Source organism: Bos mutus, chromosome 2 (assembly GCF_027580195.1).
Source record: "Bos mutus isolate GX-2022 chromosome 2, NWIPB_WYAK_1.1, whole genome shotgun sequence".
Lineage (NCBI taxonomy): Eukaryota > Metazoa > Chordata > Mammalia > Artiodactyla > Bovidae > Bos > Bos mutus.
The window spans coordinates 31,439,564-31,454,472 of NC_091618.1; the positions used below are offsets into that span (position 1 = coordinate 31,439,564).

At 48.1% G+C, this 14,909-nt stretch overlaps 1 protein-coding gene across 3 annotated transcripts in view; it reads right to left on the bottom strand.

Moving 5' to 3' along the window:
* SMARCAL1 (SNF2 related chromatin remodeling annealing helicase 1) overlaps window positions 1–14,909 on the bottom strand; it is a 53,924-nt gene that overhangs the window by 17,557 nt on the left and 21,458 nt on the right. For 2 of the 3 annotated variants that reach the window (XM_070386938.1, XM_070386933.1), the window contains exons 8-12: window positions 14,404–14,554; window positions 13,352–13,510; window positions 11,658–11,723; window positions 4,513–4,653; window positions 960–1,178 (exon numbers count right to left, since the gene is read on the bottom strand). In XM_070386938.1, coding sequence (XP_070243039.1) covers window positions 960–1,178; window positions 4,513–4,653; window positions 11,658–11,723; window positions 13,352–13,510; window positions 14,404–14,554 — 736 coding nt within the window. The remainder of the gene's footprint in view (window positions 1–959; window positions 1,179–4,512; window positions 4,654–11,657; window positions 11,724–13,351; window positions 13,511–14,403; window positions 14,555–14,909) is intronic. The other variant, XM_070386945.1, reaches the window with a different exon arrangement.

The following is a 14,909-nucleotide window of genomic DNA, read 5'->3' on the forward strand; positions in this document are numbered from 1 at the left end:
GATAACATTAAAAAAAAAGAATCACACATTCTGTGTCTTGTCATTTTATTTATTTTGTACTCTCCCAGGAGGCTGGTATCTCATTTAGATCTAAGTTTCTGTATACAGGGTAATACCAAGCCCAGATAATGCTTTATGATAATGTCAAAAAATGTCAATGACTGCTATTTTCTTGGGAATGAAAATTGCAAGGTTTTTATCCCATGAGGACAAAAACAGAGCTGGTACAGATTACTTTATAGCACTTAGCACAGTGTGACACCAAAGGCAGATAGGAAATGAAAGTGTTTTGAAAAGATAAAGCCACCATAGTGGAGAGAGCCCTAAAATACAGAGCTAACAGCCTTGCGTACAGCATCAGCTCTGCCATGGAGTAGGTGTGAGACCTTGGTCGAATCCCAATCTCTGTGAACTTCAGTTTCCCTTTCAATAAAATGGAGGTGCCAACTTCCTGCCAACCATAAATGACTGTAATAAGGACTAAAAGGTAAGAAGGTTTGAAAACTCTGTTATATAAATGTTAACTTGTTACTTTGACTAAAGCAAGTGACATGGGATGGTTCGAGGGTTAACATGTACACCAAATACCCTTAGGACTAATTTCTAACAACTGTGACTACACAGAGGTACCCTCAAAATACACTGAATGCAAATTCCAACTTTCTTAGAGGCATTCAGAATATGTATCACCATCCTGTCGTTCCCCTGGGGTTTATTTTTATGACTGTCCATCAACAGTGATCTACCCAAGGAGTATGCTGAAAACTCATGAGAGATTTGGGAAGCAGACTAGATAGGCTGAGAAATGAAGCAGGCTCACCATCCTGGCCTTGGGAGGTAGGGAAAGGTTACAGAAAGACAACAGCAGGGGACTCTGGTCACCCCCACGGCGCCCCTCCTGGGAAGGAACGGCAGTGCCCACGTGGACTTCCAAATCCCCATCTGCTGCCCCGACTCACAGTTTTGTCCTTGGTGGTCATCTCCTTGGCGGCGGCATCCAGGGCGGCTCTGGTCCTGGCGTTGATCTGGCCTGGGGCGACCACCACCATCTTGCGCTGCTTGGCTGGGAGCTGGGAGAGGACATCACCCTTGAGGCGTCGCAGCATGACCGCCTCCTCTAGCAGGAGCTTCAGCTCCCCCAGGTTGGAGGAGCCTGAGTAGTCCCATCCCCAGGGCTGCTGTGGAGGCAGAACCAAGACACAGCCTGTGAGACTCCTCAGGACCTGGGGACAGGGCAGTGACCCCCAGGGACAACTTCCTCACAAGGCTCTCTTCCCCTGGCCTTGTTCATAGAACTTCAATTGGCTTTGAGGGATGAATCAAACCTCCAGGAAATCAAATGAGAACCAGGAAGGGAACAGGAAGAAACAAAGTTGGAAATGAGGTGAACCAAAAATGTGTATCATGGCATCCCACAATTTGGTTTTAAGCTTTCTAGCAGCAAAGGGAATAGATGTCAAGTGGTTTGGTGCCCGTTACATTCAAGAACAAGCGAGAGGGACTCCCCTGGTGGTCCAGTGGCTAAGACTCCTTGCATCCAATGCTAAAGGCCTGGGTTTGATCCCTGGTTAGGAAACTAGATGCTGCAGCTAAGACCTGACTCAACCAAATAAATAAATATTAAAAAAAAAAAAGAACAAACAAGATATTCAGCTTGTCAGGCTCTTCCTATGCATCAAATGAGCTTGAAAGACTCTTCCTCAGGGCTTCTCCCAGAGTCCACTGCCCAAGGTAATAGACAATGCTGTGATATCTTTATTTGATGGGGTTGACAGGGATTTATTTACAAAGCTGTTCCTCCCCAGTGCGGGTTTCACCAAGCACGACCTGGTGGATGCCATCACAGTGGCCACAGTGGTAGGGGCAGAAGGGGAGAACCAGACCACAGGTGCAGCCGCATCTGGTTAAAACCAGAGGTGGGTTTTAGAGCACCCAGGCCGTCCTTCATAAAAACGGTTCCTTCATCCAGCAGCTCACAGGCGGCGGCGAGTGAGATGCCTACTTGCTGCCATACAGCTGGAGGGGACGTTACCAATTAAAAACCCTGCCCTTCGCTAACAATCTTACCAGAAATAGGACTGACTTCTACGGTCTTGTAGAAAATGAGGGAGCCGGGGTGCCTGCTGCCTTAGGGTTTCAGCTGCTCATTTTCCCTCATGCCTCACCCCACCCTGTACTGTGAACCGCCGTGGGCAGGGGCTAGGCTTGCTCATTTTCGAGGGCCAGTGGACCTAGAATAACGGTGGAGATGTGGCAGGTGTGCTTTGCTAAACTAGAGACAGGAAGAGACAGCCAAAGGTAGAGAAATAAAATGATCAAAAACTGCTTCTTTCTTTTTAAAAAAAAATGCTCTGAAATCAACTGGAAGTTCTCAGCAAATGCATTCACACCATGGGGTGGAAAATGAGCTCAGTATGGGGCATTCTCTTCAGTGGCTTCTTTTATTGCAAGAATCTGGCCACAATTAAAAAAAAAAAGTAGATCTGGCCTACTGGCTGCATTATATAAAAATCATGCCAGGAACAAATGGATATCATAATTAATTTAGGTATCATGCTCCAACATTCTAATATTATCAGCTCTTAATCTTGCAGGTTAAAACCTGATAATACCAAAGGTTTTAATATATGGAAAAACTACACTTCAGCAAGCTTTTACTGAAAACTTATCAGGCAGCAGGCACTGGGCTAAGTGGAAGGAAGGATACATTGGTCTAAGTGGAAGGAAGGATACAAAGATGGGGAAGGTACTAACTTTGTTTTCTCAGGTGCTGGGGCAGCAAGGAGGAGGAAAAGGGTGAATTTGAGGATGTGAAGGACTGCAAAGATGGTGGCCAGGAACACAGGGAGGGATGCTGTGGTGGTAAAGGCAATGAGCTCTGCTTCTAGCTCTTACCACCCCTGGCTCAACAAGACACCATCAGGGACCAGACTGTCGAGGAGGAGAAAATCCTTTGCAGAAAGTGGATCACTTGCAAAGAGGACAGAGGTATAAATCACACATGGGAGCTTTGAATGATCAAGACAACCGTGTCCAATCTAATTTGGACTGATCCACAGGGAAACTTAGTTAAAGAAGTGTACAGCTTTAAATACGTTCAAGGACAGAAATTTCTTGCCTCAGTGACCAGCTAAAAATGGTGTGCAATTAAATTTGCCAGGCTCCACAAGTTACACGATAAGTACTTTGAATATAAGTGGATATTTTTAAAGTACTTGGAAAGCTTTTTTCTTTTCAGGAAGTATTTTAAAATAAGGCAGATGATCTTTTTTATGTCATGAACTTGTACAGCAAGGCTCTTCTCTCTCAGGTGGTGTGGGGGGCAGCCACTTCTCCAAAGTGTCAGGGCCAGCCATGCAAACAGCAGCTTGGCGTATTTGTGATTTGGTCACCAAACAGCAATCCTTGAGGTCTGAAGTAACAAGGCTTTTGAGTTGAGCTAGAGCCTCTGTGACAGGGGCACCACCCGCAAGAAAGAAGCCCGCATGAGAATGAGTAATTAACTAAGGGGGAAGTCTGAGGGCTTCCTTGGTGGCTCAGACAGTAAAGGGGGAAGTCTGGCATCTGACTGTTTTTTTCACTCTTTTATTTCCCACAACATTAATTTTTTTCTTCAATTTAAAAAAAAAATTGAGGTTTTAGAAATCATGATAGCATTTGTGTCTACAAGGTTTGCTCTGCCCTTTTTGGAGAAGAGAGGCTGTGTGGACTGCGGCTCTGTGAACTGCAGCTCCAGGGGCAGCCGCTCCTCTGGCTCTGTATTCACAGACAAATAATCGGTAGGTCAGAGGCTTCTGGCCTGCGGACCAGACACAGTTCACCATCATGAGTCAACATCTACGAGCCAAGGCGTACTGCTGCAAGCCCACCAGGGCAGCCTGAGACCACGCCCCCCACTCCACCTGTTCAAAGGCATCCTCTGTCTTCCATGCACCAAGCAGGGGGGCCTTGGCTTCATCTAAGCTCACCTCAGTGTCCTCCAGTCGGGCAAGAGCTGCAGGCTCTCAGAGCTCCAGGCACCTGCGCACCGCCCACTGGTCGCTTTACCAGAAAATACTATGGAGCATTAGAACTAGGAGGGGCTGCTCTTGTCTTACCATAGAGGACACTCCAAGGTCAGAGTGAGAGGTGAGGCGGAGCTAAAATCTGAATCCAGCTCCATGGCCGGTCCCTTCTGACCACACCATGGCGGAAAAGAAGGAACAAGAAGGAAAGTGTGACTGTTGTATTTAAAATGGATAACCAACAAAAACCTGTTGCATAGCACATGGAACCCTGCTCAGTGTTATCTGGCAGCCTGGATGGGAGGCGGGGTTTTGGGGAGAATGGATACATGCATATGTGTGACTGAGTCCCTTCACTGTCCACCTGAAACTACCACGACATCGTTAATTGGCTAGACCCCAATACAAACTGTTTTTTTGGTGTTAAAAAAATTATAAAATAAAAAAGGAAAGTGTGACAATCAGGGTGAAGGGTGGGTGGGGAAGAGAGGGAACGGAGAATAAATACCCGCTTGGCGCCACAGTAGCGAAGTCCAAAGGCATGGAACTGAGGGAAGAAGGTCGGCCTGACGGCGAGGATCTGCGTGTAGAGCTCCGCCGGCCGGGACATTGCTGGTGTGCCTGACAGTAAGATCACCCTCTTGGCAACCTAGAACACAAAGAGCCAAAGACGCTGAGGCACACACAGGACATACAGGGCACGTGCCCAGCACCCTCTCACTAGGAGCTGGAGCTGATGGCCCCGGAACAGTATATTCCATGGAATCCTGCACGAAGGAAGACCTTTGCTTCCTGGCATTCTGACCGTCGGTGCTTCCCAAGTTCACTCGTCTTAGACCCAAGGATCTAGATTCCAAACTCACTAAGACTGGTGTCACTCCAGGGCTCTGTGTGGCATCAGCCTGGGAACTCTAGGCGAAGATACCACCATCAGAGAGAAGGAGCACGTGTGCTCCGAGAACGTCATGGTTGGACCCCTTAAGAGGCTGGGCGTCATCTTCCACGCTGCCTTGGCCGAGCCCTCGGTCCACGTCTATTTAAGCACTTAGCCCCTTGCACTGAATTCTATCTTGCCTGACTCCCTCAACTAGACGGCAAGCTTCTTGAGATCAAGGACTGAGCTGGGTTTACCTTGATTTTCTGCAGCACAGTGGCTAGCACTAAGCACTCAGTGGGTATCCACTGTATGCGGAAAAACATTCACAAGGAGGCTAACCAGTGTCCTAGGGATGGCACAGTAAACACGAGGAATCCAGCACTGGAAGAGGAAACATGGGAGACTGCAGCAGCTCTGAACTTTTTCCAGGATGGATTTCTGACATCCAAGCAGAGCCTGTGATCAGACAGTGGTGCCTAGGACCAGCCCTTTCTCACTCCCAGGAGGAAGAATCCGCGATGGCCTGTGTGTTAAGCCTCCATTTGATTTTCTTTAGAGGAAAAATAGAAAAAAACAACAAAAAAAAGTGTCACTAACCCAGCTGCACAATGCTTTGAGCCTGGATATCCCTGGCTCAAGTTCGTTTCGCAGTCAATAAGGACTTTAAAAGGTGGGACCTGGATCCATCTTCCCTAAATGCAGTCCAGGCCTGCAGCAGGCTGCTCAGCCAAAGGCAGGATGAGTCTAAACAGTTGGTCGATTCCAATGACAGGCTTCAGATTCCTCATTACCCTGACATCCACCTGACCCAAGGAGATCAGACCCCAAATCCTACTTCTTACTCAGATGAGAAAGAGGGTGAGGGGAAAAAAAAAAAAGGAGACACTCCCCACCGGATTAGAACGCAGAATGGTCAAAAATCACTGGAGGTAAAATCCATTTCAGCTCTGGGAAGGGACCCTACAGTGGGGCTCAGTTGTCTAGAAACAGCTTGCTAACCACTGTAACCTTGAGTTAATGACAGCAGCATAAGGCAATTGCATGCAGTCAATCACCCAGGGGAGGAAATTAGGTTTTCAGATGGATACACGGCCTCATAAAAATAAATAAATAAAGGTACAACAGAGGGAAGAAAGATGATTCTTTATAAATATACAATATATACCTTTCTCAAGATGCACTTCTGCCCTCTGAGCAACCACCGATACCTAATTCCATTATGACAGGAGAGCTATGAATTTCTCCAGCTATAATTTTCCACAGTTCAATTACCCAGGCCTTCTAATTTCCTGCAAGGTTTGATGTAGATTCATTAAAATAACAAGGAGCTTCTTGAATGACGCCTGTGGCATCGCTTGCCTTGGCTCAAGACTATTTCAATGAGACGGGAGAAATGAAAAGTCTTATCAGTAAGAGCAAATCAGCTCATCATCCTGAACCTATTCCCCACATCACTGGCATCACCGCTGCTATAGCCTGGGGATGGAGTCTGGGTAGCAGCTCACAGATTAGCTGATGGAAATTAACTCCAGGGTTCTCTGCCAGGGAGTAACAGGCCAGAGTTACTATGGAGTCAGCCTTCCCATATACTGTCCAGACCCTATAGGGCGTGATGGGACCGATGAAAATGGATGCTTGTGGGTGTTAAAAAGCAGAGGCAGCATTATGGAAAACAAAAAGGCCAGCTTTGAAAAGAAGCCAACAGGGCGTCTCGTCTACTATGGAATGATTTAAACCGCTCAGCCCCAACACGGGTCACTGTCATCGCCGTCACACGTAAGGCCGTTAATCACGCCCGGCTGCTCAAGGTGTGGATGTCACCCTCCACCTCCGGAACATCCCGTTTAGGAAAGCAGAAATGCATACAGCTACACCAATCCACACTGAACTGAATGCCTTGAGTTAACTCTTACTGAACCCAAGAAACCCACAGTGGAATAACGCAAAAAAAAAAAAAGATTTCTCTTTAGTGTCAAGAGAAGTTAGATGATTCTTACAAGCAGGGGATTCCTTCTGCAGATGGCCTGACCACCCTGGGGGAGAGAGCAGGCCCTCCAGCTGACACCACTCCCTCTCTGACCTGAAGAGGCAAAGAGCCATCTCTTCAGAACGCAGAGAGGCTGAGTTTCCTACTCCCTGCTTTTATATCACAATGAAAAGATGGCCACAGGGCTTTCCTGGTGGCTCAGACAGTAAAGAATCTGCCCACAGTACAGGAGACCCGGGTTCGATCCGAGTCAGACAGATCCCCTGGAGAAGGAAATGGCTACCCATGCCAGTATTCTTAAGCGGAGAATCCCATGGACAGAGGGACCTGGCAAGCTATGGTCCATAGGGTCACAAAGAGTGGACACAATGAGAGACTAACACACTTCCCTTGCTCTCAAAGAGTGTTTTTACAGGGCTTCCCAGGTGGCACTAGTGGTAAAGAATGTGACTGCCAATGCAGGAGACATTAAGAGACTCGGGTTTGATCCCTGGGTCAGAAATATCCCCCGGAGGGCATGGCAACCCACTCCAGTATTCTTGCCTGGAGAATCTCATGGACAGAGGAGCCTGGTGGGCTACAGTCCATGGGGTCGCAGAGAGTCAGACACGACTGAAGCAACTTAGCATGTATGTAGTACTGCATATAACACCCAGAGCTTGGCTACAAATCCACCAAAAGGGAACGGATGATACACTTTACGACAGATTTATGCAGCAGAAAACTACTTGTGAGAATGAGATCCTGTCATCAGTAATGAAATGGAATTATTACCAAGATACATCATCAAGAGGAAAAAGAAAGGTAAAAAACAGTGGTAGAATACTCTAGGGAGGGAGATAGGAAACACACATCATGTCCTGATGTGGGCACAGACCAATGTTTAGAACTAAACCAAGGGACTGGGGATTCAAGGTGAGCACAAGTTATTTTTCAGTGTACACTCCTTTGTACTATTTGCATATGCCATCTGGTGAAACAGCTTTAATGAAAAAGGAAAAGAAAAAGCTCATACACCGTAGATCACTAGTCTCATCTGGTCTAGCCAATCAACAGAGATGCAAGGACTCTACTCACACAGAAAGAGAAAAACCTGTTTATTAGGAAGGATGGTGGGATTCTTTCTCTACAGAAATAATCTAACTGGTTTAACAATAAAAAGCACTATAAATAAAACACCATGAAAGAAAACTCAAACACACACCTCACAGCTCAACAGGGAAAAGTCTGACACCCTTCAGGGCTGAGGTCACGAGGAGAAAAAGACCGTGTGATGATTTGGGCTGAGCGAGAGTGAAGATGGTGATGCGTGGCCAGACTGAATTTCAGAGGCAGCTGTCAGAAGGTAAGATCACTACCCAGAAATTCCGAATGTAGGAATTTGTCCTAAGAGGACAAGGTATGCAAGCTATGAATATACGGATGGTGTTCACTTGCAGAATTATTTATAACAGCTAAACAGTGTCCCACGCTAAGGGTTAAGTTATGGGATACAACCATACCACATATAAGCCATTAAAAACGATCTTGTCCTACAACTGACGTGTCAGAAAAATAACCAAACTGTTAACAGAAGTTTTCTGTGTTGGGAGGGATGAAAGGTTATTCTATTTTTCTTTTTTTTTTTTTTTTGTGGCCATGCCATGCAGCATTCAGGATTCTAGTTGCCCAACCAGGGATTGACCCCCACCCCGCCCCCGCAAATCCCCACCCTCTGACAGTGGAAGCTTGGTCTTAACCACTGGATCACCGGGGAAGTCTCAAGATGATTTTAGTTTCAGTTTTGTCCCATATAGCTTTCTGTCTTGCTTGCTTTCACACAACTGAACACCATGGGTGTGACCTGTACAGTTCCACTTAAGCAGATATTTTTCAACAGCAGGTTGAAAATTCAACCACACGGATGAATCTGAGGATGTGGGGGAACCACAGATACGGAGGGCCAACTAACTATAAGCAAGTTAAAGGCGGACTAACCTCCACGTTGTTCAAGGGTCAACAGGAAATGAAAACAGAACCACTTTGTTTAGCAGCCCGGGAAAACAGTGCCATAGGGAAAGAAAGATGCCACCTTTCCCAGGGTACAATGACACCAATTTCCTACAGCACGTCCTCTGCACGCAGCTGCTGTTTCCATCCACGAAACCCAGATGCTCTGGCCTAGCTGTCTCAGACAGTGGGATGTAACCTAATTACCTCATCACGAACATCTGCTGAAAATCTTGACATACTAATTAACAGAATGTAGTTCTAAGAGATCCACGAGTGGAGTGAGGGGAATAGTCAAGTGGTATTAAATTAGGCCCTTATGTGGCTTTTCAAAGGCATTATCTTACTTCTTCCCAACTCTCTTCTTATTCCAAAAAATACCTAGCTTGACTCGTTTCCTTAGAGCATCTAGATCAATGGTTCTCAAGAGAAATGGGGAAGTGTAATTCCCCTCCTCCTGCACCTGGGCTTCCCTGGTGGCTCAGCTGGTAAAGAATCTGCCTGCAATGTGGGAGACCTGGGTTCGGTCCCTGGGTTGGGAAGATCCCTGGAGAAGAGAAAGGCTACCCACTCCAGTATTCTGGCCTAGAGAATTCCTGGAAGGCTCCTCTGTCCATGGGGTCGCAGAGTCGGACACGACTGAGCAACTTTCAGGTGCCACACATGCCACCTGGGACCCTTGGCCGTATCTGGAGATAACTCCAGTTGTCACAACTGGGGGTACCAGCGGCACTTAGTGGGTACAGGCCAGGGATGCTGTTAAACATCCAATTAATACAATGCCTAGGATGGCCCTGTGGACAACAAGGAATTGCCCAGCCCAAAATGTCACCAGTGCCAAGGTCGAGGAACTGTGATCTAGATGAAAATACAGCAGAGAGATGACAGGTCTGATCAACAGAATTAACACAGGATGCCTCATCCTCCACCCCTACTCAAAGGTGCCAACAGTCTAGCACCATGCAAAGTCAATGTTATGGATGACAATGGTTTTGAGACACCCATGAACAGGCTATATTCACGGGTCCTGTTTTGATACGTTAATTCACCCAAGTTCTACGGTAAATCCAGAGTAATATATACTAGTTCGCAGTTAAAAATTTGTTTTAAATGTGTCACTTTGAAATATACCCAAGATATGAAAAATACTAACACTGTTTAAAAGGTCTGGCTCAGAAGCACATATTTCAGAAACCAATATTTAAGTCCGGCTTGCCTGCCAGGCGATGAGTGCATTAACAAGACAGTTGCTAAGAAGCTTTCCTACTATATCTTTAATGATAGCATCTACCTACTGTGCAGTTTCTTTTGTCTACACAATCAAGGGTACAGATTTAATTTTAGTTATGGCTGTAATATTGAAACCACGGTACCAAAGTCTATTAACATTTTTCAAAAGAAAACATATTAAAACCTCCCAAAACAAGGGTCACCACTCTGGGGAAAACATTTCATTTATGTGTGTGCAGAAAGGGCTCTCAACCTATAAACATTTATAGGTAACTTGAGCAGAGAATGAAGCTTTTACGTAAAGTACTTTTAAGTTGAGAGCAAATACGATCCTGCTTTGGAAGATGTATCATGTTACCAGTTACTCCGAATGCAAAGCAAACTTGAAATGAGTAGATACTTGAGTGTGTTTTGTGGGCAGTCAGAAAAAATGTTCAAGTGCTAGTAAGTTTCACCAACATTTAGCATATTAGTTTTCTCCAGCTTAGTACAATAAAGCTTAAGGCAATAAAAGCTGCATTTTTAAAATGATACTGCAACCCAAAGACCGCTTTACTAGAACCCAAGATAAAACAGGCACTTTTGTTTGCTCAGTTCATACAAATCAAAGGAGATTGCTCCAGAGTCATCTGTGAGATATTTTCACCTTGTTATGAGAAAAAAGACTACTTTTCCAATTGTACAATATTTTTCTCCTAAAGGAGGAAAAAGCTCACTACAAAAAAATGGAAGGAAATGTAGGGCTTTCCCCCTGTTGGGAGTGGAGGGACTGGAACACACCAAAAAAGACACCAAAGTGTGTGACACACACAACATGGCCCTTATACGGCAGGTCAGAAGAGAATGCTTCTGCACAGATTCAAAGCTGCACTGTGCACACACACAGCACACACACACACCTTCTGCTTGGAAGCCAGGACTCGTGCAGTCAGAGTGCTCAGCACAGGTGCAGACCCCCCCAGAAAAGCGTGTGGACAGCTGACCTTTCTGTTAACAATCAGCCTTAGGATGGCCCCAGAAAACGGTATCATCTTATTATTAATTATTACAGATTAATATTAATTATTATAAAGCAGGTCTCAGCTTTGTGGCTGATACCCACAATACCCAGTTGATACTCACACTTAGTTCTGAGTCTGTATAACTGGTTGCCCTTGGTTCCCAGCACCCCAAGAGCTCTGCCCCACAAACCACTGAGCAGACAGGCAGGTCATCCTCAATAGTTTAAGACAAGACACTGCTGGAGGCTGTAGCTCTGCCTTGTCCAGGAGGCCCCCAAGGAGGGTCCGGAGTAAATCCTGACCCGACCCGTGACCTTCAACAGGTCTTCATGTATGACAGACAACTACACTGCCCACTAGCTCCTCAGCAGCACGTTAGGAAGAAGAGTGAATCTGGGACTGAAGTCCCAAGTAGAGACGCCCTGAGTCAATGATAAGTCATGTCCATGGCCTGCAGCCCCAGACTTGCAGCCCCTGCTCCCCTTGGACCCCTGTCCAGCCAAACAAACCACAGGGCATCTCAGCACCCCATGGGCTCAGGCGCCAAGTCTGCCCTTGGCAGCACTCACCTTGAGGAGGGGCATAGCTGCGCGACAGCGGGCAGTCTTAATGTTTTTGAGGAAGTGGGATTCATCCTGTAAAGAAACAGTCACATAAGTAGACACGGCCAAACCCTGCATGGACACAGAGAGAGCCCATGTCAAGCTTGACCCTGGCACAGCATCGCCCTTCTTGTTCAGGGAGACGGCTGTGGGCGTGGCTAAGGACCAGGCTCTGGCATCTTCTCCGCAATGTTGTAGGCAAGCCGCTTCATCTCTCAGGGACAGTTTTCCACCTGCAAAGTGGGGCTGGCGATGCCCCTGCCCTGCCCTGCCCACCTCACCGGCTGCACTGAACAAATCTCTTTGCTGGTTTCTAAGACACACCTCCCACTAACCAGTGTGCTGAGGACCTAGGTGTGCCCCGTGCTGGCGCCTGGTGCTGCTGTCCAGCGTGTGCAGTCTCCTTCCCCTCCCTGAGTACCTCCTTTGCTCCCACGTCTCTGAAGGCACTGGGATGGATTGTGACGATCTGCGTGTGCTTCTGTCTGTCCTGCTGGGCTATGGCTCCCTGGAGGCCAGAGGCTGACCTCCTCCCTCCCTACCCGCAGCAGTGCATGGCCCTGCACAGGGATGACCCTCTAGTTGGCTGAGCAAATGGATGAAGGTGGCTCCCTTGCAGTCAACCTGCTGCTGGGAAACCTGAGGCAGAGCCTCCACTGCAGCCTTATGGCTCAGAGGCTCACCAAGAGCTTTCTAAGAGCCCTTCCCTTTCGCTCTCTCTAGACGAGATGTGCGCTTGACAACACAAGCAGCAAGGTCTGGGGAGCCACTGTCGACAGAGAATCCTATTTTTAGAGGAGGGAAATACCACTGGCAGTTTTCCAGTCACATGTTCGCATAAAGACCCTTTCATGTCACCTGGAGGCACTGGGGTCGCCTGTTCTGCCAAGAGGAGAAGTGAGGATACACTTACATTGGAATTCATCCATCGCACGCTCCACCACGGACCGTCTGTTACCTGGACTTGGGCTAGGAGCTGACCGGATGTGGGCGGGGATGGGAGAGACTCACACCTTTTCAGGGTTATATCTGTGAGTCTTGTGGACACAGAGTGCTGGAGAGGAGGCCAGCCTCTCCAGACTTTCCTTCTGGAGCGTGAGAGGAGTTAGAAGAGGGCAAGTGGCAACTACAAGACATACCGTCACATCTGGGAGCAAGACTCTGAAAGCTTCTCTAAAAAAGGGTAATGAGTGCTTTTGTGTGTATGTGTTTGTGGTGGGAGGGAACATCTTTACATCGGCTGAAAGAAAATCTATTAGCTGTTTGAACTGCACGCCTGGGTCATGCCGACAAAGAGGGCAGCAGATGAAGGCGCAGGCCCGTGCTGTCCAGGCTGTAGTTCCTGGAGTTCTGGGCTGTCTGGGGTCCTCGGGCTCCATCGTGACCCACCGTGGGGAGAGGAGGCGGGCTGGAAACCCCCAGCACAGACCCAGCAGATCACCATTTTCCAAAAAGCCCCCAGAAGATCCTAATATATAGCCAGGACTGAGAATTGATATTTGAGAGAAATGAAATACCAGTTCCTCACAAAATGAAGCCAGTGATTTCTCTTCTAGAAACCTAGGGAGGCTCCATGAAGTTACAGATGTGGACATTCGTGGAGCTTTCAGGGAGCCTTTACCCAGGGAGGAGGTACTGAAAGACTTTGTCGAGTCACTTACAATGATGACAACTTTAAATGGGGGTTTTAGCTGCTTTTCTAACTTGCTCAGAAGATCAAAACTGACAATGTTGACCAAGCCATCTGTCAGGCGGTCCTTCCCGGTCACCACGACGTTGATGTCTACTGGGTTCAGAGACGGCAGCCACCGACAGAAGGCCTGGGTGTGACAGGAGAGAACAAAACCCAAGTGAGGCTCTGGCCCGGCAGCCGCCAGCTGGGACCCCCGCCAAGCCATCACTGACTCTCTCCAGGTGGACCAAGGTTAGCGCCCCCTGCAGGTACACTCAGTCTGCCCCCTCCCCACCCTCCTGCATTTATTTGTCTTACCCCTGTCCCTATGAACGGCCATAGCCTGAGGAAGCCGACAGCTGCCCCCGACTAGCATGAAGCTGGGGAAAGCTACGGACAATGAACCACGTCTTCCTTCCTCACCGCGTCTGCTTATGGAGAGTTTTATTCATTTCACAGGACCACTCTGATCCCTGGGTTTATGCTAGACAAGCTCATGGCTGAGAGACAACACAACAGTCGTGCCAGGTTCTTCAGCCAAAAAGTTGCCCAGCAGACAGAGCACCTCCTACCCACACCACTTGCTACTGGGTGTAAAATCCCGAGCCCCCAGTTAGGAGGTGTGACCTCAAGGTCCCGGAACCGCCCCTCACTAGCAGTAAGCGTGGTGCTTAGCCTCTTTGAGGGGCAGTTTTCTCATCTGTGAGTGGGGTTAACATCTCGTGTCTATTGCACATGGCTACTTAAGGATTAAGGGAAATAAAGGGAGTAAAACTATTCTGAAACCTAAGTGAAAGGTGTCGTCAGCAGGGACACCAGAGGCACTCAGGAAGCGTCTGTAACAGACGCAGGTGAGTTGGAGCTTGGAGTGTTCCTGAAGGCCAGGGGCCTGACCTCAGGAGGCTATCTCATCTCCCTTCTCGCCCTCAGCTGACACAGAGCCTCGGAGCTTCCCTGGGTCCTGCCCCCGAACAGTCATGTGGTGACTCTGCCTCTGAGGAAAACTGTCCTTGTTAACGTGATGACGCCAGGAGAACTGACCTGCTCCCAGGTGAAGCGCACAGATGACGGCACCACCACCAGGAGGGGCCACTCCTTCCGGTAATAGGCCGCTATGCAGATGGCTTGGATGGTCTTCCCCAGGCCCATGTCATCGGCAAGCAGCAGGCGGCCTCTTTGTGCTATAGCGAAACTGAAGTGGACAAGGTCAGGATACAGCACAGCACACCTCCCAGGGTGGCGGTTAAACTGCCGTCGCATATCACAGGAAGCCACACCGCTGCTTGGGTGGGGGCTACCTGTTCATGAGAGACCTCTCCCCCGAGAAGGAAGACAGGGGCCACAGGGGGCAGGGTGGTAATAATCTAGAGAAGACTACAAACAGGGACAACGTGCTGTGCTTAGTTGCTCAGCTGTGTCTGACTCTTTGCGACCCCATGGACTGTAGCCCGCCAGGCTCCTCTGTCCATGGGGATTCTCCAGGCAAGAATACTGGAGTGGGTTGCCATGCCCTCCTCCAGGGGATCTTCCCGACCCAGGGATTGAAT